This window comes from Triticum dicoccoides, chromosome 7A (assembly GCF_002162155.2).
Source record: "Triticum dicoccoides isolate Atlit2015 ecotype Zavitan chromosome 7A, WEW_v2.0, whole genome shotgun sequence".
NCBI lineage: Eukaryota > Viridiplantae > Streptophyta > Magnoliopsida > Poales > Poaceae > Triticum > Triticum dicoccoides.
In genome coordinates this window covers 458892163-458898027 of record NC_041392.1, presented here as the reverse complement: position 1 = coordinate 458898027, position 5865 = coordinate 458892163, and the positions used below count along the sequence as shown (strand labels likewise).

Sequence of the window (5865 nt, the reverse complement as noted above, 5' to 3'; positions counted from 1 at the left end):
ACGTGCATTATTTGATGCTTCGGCGTTGGCGCCAACAACTGTCCACCTCGTCGAGGAGGAGGATGGGGTGGCGAGGCTGCAGCCAGGGTCGGGTGCACTTGTAGCCGTTGCCGCCTGCCTCCACCACGACCGTCGGCCGAGCGTGGTGCGCCCACCTCGGCGGAGAAGAGGATGCGACAAGCGACCTAGTCGGAGATTTGGCGCTCACCGGCGGTGGGGATGGGCGGCGCTACCCCCTCCCTCACCACCATTCAACGGGAGCTCGCAACAAATGATCACCGGTGAATTTTTTGCAACATCCTCTTTCTTGCTAGAAAGATTTTGTAACATCCTCTCCGTTGCAAGAAAGATTCTGCAACATCACTAATATTGCAGAACTTTCTTCCGTATATAAAGTAAAGTGATGACAAAAAAAACTACAACAATACCTCTGTCGTCAAGAAAAAAAGACCTACCATAATACGTCTGTCACATAAATCCTGCAACATGAACATGAACTTAGTTGCAAATGTTCGAACGCGACATCATCTTTGTTGCAAAGCTGACAGCTGAATCTGACGGCCATCCAATGGCTTGCTATGGGGTTAAGATTCGCCAGCCAACTCGTAGCGTTGCTTTTTTATTTTTGTTTTTGTTTTTTTAGATAGCGTTGCCCTTTCTTAATTGAGAATTGCGTAATAGAGTTGATCAAATTAATCAGCAATATAGATCGGTCTTGACGCCGAGTCGGAGTGTGGGTTCAAGCCCAGTACCGCCCGCAGTCGGTATCCTAGACAAATCAACCTTTTCCCAACGTGGATGTACATATATATATACGTCAACTAGTTGTATCTCCACCTCCCTGCCTAAACTCGTTACTTGCCTCCCTGGCGATCGAATCTGCGTGCGCCGGCACGGACGCCATGGCAGCTTCCGCCGGAAAGAAAGAGGCCGCCTGGCCTGCCACCATGGCGCGGTACGAGCGGCTGGAGAAGCTGGGCGCGGGCATCAACGGCGAAGTGTTCAAGGCGTGGGACACCCAGGACAACCTGATCGTCGCCGTCAAGCGGCTCAGCGGGAGCGGTGACGACGGCTTCATTATTTCCGGCCTACCGGAGGTCATGCGGGAGGCCATGTGCCTGGGCTCGTGCCGCGGCATCCCCTCGATCGTGCAGCACCGCCGGACCTACGCTGACGCATGCCAAGGCGAGGCCAGCGATTCCTTCATCGTGATGGACTACGTGGGGCGCCTCAACCTACGTGGCTACATGCAGCGCCGGGTCCGTCGTCGGCGGCCGTTCTCCGAGGACGAGGTGCGCCGGATCATGAAGCAGCTCGTGGAGGGGGTGAAGGCCGTGCACGGCGTGGGCGTCCTGCACCTCGACATCAAGCCGGAGAACGTGCTCCTGGACGACGGCACCGAGGACAGGAAGCAGAAGCCCAAGAAGGGGGCCGTTGAAGCCGATGTTGGCGGCGAGGTCAAGGACGACCGCATAGTCTACAAGATCGGCGGTTTCGGGATGTCCACGAAAGGGCGGGGCAAGAAGCAGCCGGAGGTGACTATTCTGACGCCGTACAGCGCGCCGGAGCTCCTCCTGCACTCGCGCGAGTACGACGATCGCGTGGACACGTGGGGGCTCGGATGCATAATGGCCGACCTCCTCTCGGGCACCGGCGCCTCCACGTTCGACGGCGAGTCGGACATAGAGATCATGGCTAAAGTGTTTGGCATCGTCGGCACGGAGGGAATCAAGGAGTGGTCTGGATACTCGGGGCTGGCGGCAGACCGGAAGTCGAAGCTGCCGGGCGACGGAGGCATTAGCCGCCTTCGGCACAAGTTTCCCCGTCGCAAGTTGTCGTCGGCCGGGTTCGAGGTGCTCAGCGGGCTGCTGGAGAGCAACCCGGAGAAGCGGCTTACCGCAGCGGACGCGCTCAAGAAGCCTTGGTTCGGCAAACAACGACGTGGCTTTGCCGGTTTCTTCAAGTCGTGCATGGTTGGAGTCCTACCGGAGATTTAGAATTAACTAGAAGCATAGGCGCGCGTTGCCGCACCGTTCTTCTTTTAGCTCGTTGTGTTCCCTTATTCACGAAAGCGATAACAGTCATTATATTGTCATTGTAATCGGAGTGCCTTGGTTATCTGACTGCTTTGCAGCTCAAAGGAGAATGGAAGACATGTTTTTTTTATGAAAAAAAAATGAAAGACAAGTGGTGTAAACACCATCTTGTGATGCAGCTTACAGTTAAAAAAGGTCTTCTTTTAAGGACTCATGATTATCATGAGATTTGTTTTTTACAAATGCACAGTAACATTCAGCATAGTCTCTCTTAGGGCCTGTTTGGTTTCAACAAGTCACCTGACTTAAAACCAGTGACTTATAAGTCACGCCTGTTTAGTTGTCACCTGACTTATAAGTCACCTGACCACACCTTCCCATCTTGTTTTTTTATGTAAAGATGGTGGGACCCATGCAAAAGGGGTGACTTATAAGTTTTAAGTTGGGGTGGAGCAACTTATGACTTATAAGTTAGGATGACTTATAAGTTGGGTCTGTTTGGCAAAATAAGTCACTTTTTTCACTTTTCGGCTTATAAGTTGGTGACTTATTTGGAACCAAACAGGGTCTTATTTGCTGCAATCAAGTTTACAATTTGTTATGCACATGTTCTACATTCAGAGGACATGAATATGTACAAACTCCAATTCTACTCATGAAAAATTATAATTGCCTAAAAAATATTCTCAACCATGACTCTGGTGGAACTAAAACAGAAAATACATGATAGCTTCCTTTATGAAGATGTAGATACAACACCCAGAGATCAACTCACAATGGAATAGATGCTTCCATAATGTGTCATTGGGCATGTAGTTAGCACCAACCAAGCAATCTTTCACCAGCTTCGCAACAACCAAGAAATTTATGAATCTTTTGTTCCAGAGCTACCCTATAGATTTAGCTTCTTCCTGAAAGAATAGAAACATTTTCCAGGGCTAACTCACCGGTTTTGAATGTTGTACTGGACCAGTTGCAAAATTTGAATAAAGATTCTAGTCCATTCAAAAGGACACAATTTGATATTATTCTGAACTCCCTTTTGTGTTGAAGTTAGCTGACGCCTGACATAGAGTAAGCAAAAATTGGTAGCTAATTGTAGCAGCCAGTGCATGTGTATAGACATAGCAAGGAACATCAATCCATCTTAACAAAGCAAAAAGGAGAGGGCACATTTTGGTTTTGCCGAAAACTACGATTTTAGGATTGATAGAGATGCCAATGAAGTTATTTGGCAACTAAGTACAGATACAACAGTCCAGACACTTCTAGACCATTAGAAAAATACAAATAATCCATGAATGTGTCAACAGTTTTTCAATATTAGAAGTACATGAACATAGTTTGCATGAACATGACAACACTTCATTTTTGTACTGTTGGTTAGCTTCAAAGAGATGGCTTTTCATTAGACCAAAAAAGGCAACATCTTTATAGCATCAATATCATTCTTAGAACATGCAAATTCAAGTCCAGTTTCAATCAAGGGACAGAAACAGATCACTAATAAATGGAACCGGTGCTAGCTCGTGCATTCAGATCTAGAAAAATAATGATAAACAACAAAATGATGGAAACATGAACAAAGCATACAGATTAAACCAATAAATCTCAGTACCTTTTCTTTAGTGCATGCATTCTGACTAATTTTGCTCTGTGTTCCACCTTTTATCAGTATATATCATTTGTGCTATTCAGAGTGTATCATCTTCTCTTGAGTATCAGAAGAAAGATTGACAATGTGTCAATTCCAAACTCCAAAGCATACCTTGTTGTTGGCAGATGACTCGTAAGCAGCAAATTAATTTGTTGATGGCCTAAAATGTTGATTTGTATGAAGTCTTGATAGCTTAGAATGTGGTACATATTCTGATTTACAACTGATTTAATTGCGGGAACAAGTCGTGCTGGAATGATTTTGCCAACACTGTTGTTGAAGAGCCCCTGGACATGGTTGATGCTGCACCTATTATTGCGGTGAAGAACCTGAAAGCATCTGACTTTCAGGGTAGGATCCAATCAAACTTTTTCTGGATTAACCATGAGATCTTATTTGTGCTAACAACTTGTTGCTAGAAACAATTTGTTGCTAGATATCAAAAGAAAAAAAAATAACTTGTTGCTATATTTGTCTACCAGGTGTGTTTGTTTCTACAGTCAGCAAAAGCACACTTGTGATTAACCCAGAGTTTCCTGAGACCGGAAAATCTTATCAAGTCAGTTGATTTTCTTTGAAGCTTTGACGCAATTGAGTGTAAACCGAAACAAATACAAGAGTCACAACTAATGCAACATGTTGAGACTACTGGCCCCGGGGATCAGTTGTGAGGCACATCTGAAGGTGAACTTTATCTGCATCCAAGCAAGCATCATCGTTTGACAAAAAATGAAAAATGAAAACATATAGCATGACTTTGCGTACTGCAGTATAAGTTCATAAATCACCTACCACCAAGAATTCATTCATCGACAACTTTGGAAAAACATTAATCAGAACTAAGGAGGGATTCATTGTGGCGGCATACTCGCAGACGAACTGCCCGTCGTGAATGGCCTCGGCGGCGTGCAGCGCCCACCCTTTCTTCCGTTGGTGCACAACGCGCAACCGTATTCTGACGCCGCGCTATGTCCGCTGGTTCTCGCACGAGGTTCAACGCGCGAACCCGTCACCGCACCCATCCTCTGCCCCGAGGCATCCGCCGCCTCGACAACGGAGTTGGCACACACGCACCCCTCGCTGCTGCCGCACACCCGATGTGCGCAACCCAGCCAAGGGGAGACCTAGGTCGGGGCGGGGCCAAGCGTTCGGGACCGTGTGCAGCCCCACGGCTGTGCGCGGAAGGAGGAAACCGGGAGAAGGCTTGTAGGGAGTACCTGGTACTGGTAGCGACAGTGGGTTGGAGGAGGCACTGGGTCTCAGGAGGATGCGGGAGGCGGCGCCTTGGAGCTCGGGGAGGACATATACTGCAGAGGCGAGGAACTCGGGGTGGACCAACCTCCACGGTGGATCACGGATCTGGACGCTGGACGCCGGGTCAAGCATTCTTCTCAGAGTTCCTCCATGTTCTGGCCAAGAGGTACTGCCATCGTGCCGCGGGGAGTCGGCCCGAGGCCGAGGACCACACCGCGAGGCCGCACCACCGTCGGGAAGAGGCAGTAGAGCCGCGCGCTGCCGCGCTGCGTTAGGTGGTAGCGCCGTGGTCTGTGCGGATCAGGGCGTGGGGGCGTGTGCCGGCTTGGCGAGTGTTTGAGGGCGGACACGATTTGTGGCTTGAGGAAGCCCATAATCGTGGCTACAGGCGGGCGGCGGCTGACCATCGGGATCCCTAGCCGCCTCTCGTTGCGTTCGTTTGTTCGGCTGAGCGAGAATGAAACAGAGGCGGCGTGGACCAGGTGTGACGGTCGGTATCTCGCTTTGACTGGAGGGATCCACCTCGCTTTGTTTAACTGACAAATGTGGTCCACACACCGCTTAAAAGCCTCGATGCATCACAGGGCTGTAATTTTTGGGAGCTTAGAGCAGGTCTAACACAGCCCTCAAACTAGTCAAACCCTCAAAATAATTGTCAGTTTGAGGATTGAGCTGAAAAAAAGGCGCAGATCAGAACCCTCAAATCTTTAAACCCTCAAAAAAAATTCCAGGCCGAATCCTCAAGTTCGAGGCCAACCTGCAACAGTGAGGGTCTGTGCCAATTTCCCAGGCCGAACCCTCACTCGGTCAACGTCTGCGCGGGAGGGAAATTTCCCCCACCTTCCTCCCTCCTCCTCCAGCCGACCTCGACCCGCCGGCGCCGGCATCGCCGATTCGGCCGCCACCGCCGCGTCGCCA

At 49.4% G+C, this 5865-nt stretch overlaps 1 protein-coding gene and 1 long non-coding RNA gene across 2 annotated transcripts; one reads left to right on the top strand and one right to left on the bottom strand.

Moving 5' to 3' along the window:
• The first annotated feature begins 902 nt into the window (after positions 1 to 902).
• On the top strand, positions 903 to 1997 carry LOC119330965 (putative cyclin-dependent kinase F-2). The gene has a single exon (XM_037604115.1). It carries the CDS (start codon positions 903 to 905, stop codon positions 1995 to 1997), a length of 1095 nt encoding a protein of 364 aa, XP_037460012.1.
• Positions 1998 to 2605: 608 nt separating this feature from the next.
• Positions 2606 to 5415, bottom strand: LOC119332118. Its single transcript, XR_005160814.1, has 2 exons — positions 3655 to 5415; positions 2606 to 3100 (listed from the first exon to the last, which is right to left on the bottom strand). It is a non-coding gene; the product is annotated as an uncharacterized LOC119332118 (long non-coding RNA).
• Positions 5416 to 5865: the final 450 nt, after the last annotated feature.

Bases quoted from the DNA above. Each gene is read 5' to 3' on its own strand.
- LOC119330965 (XM_037604115.1), top strand. From the start codon at position 903: ATGGCAGCTTCCGCCGGAAAGAAAGAGGCCGCCTGGCCTGCCACCATG.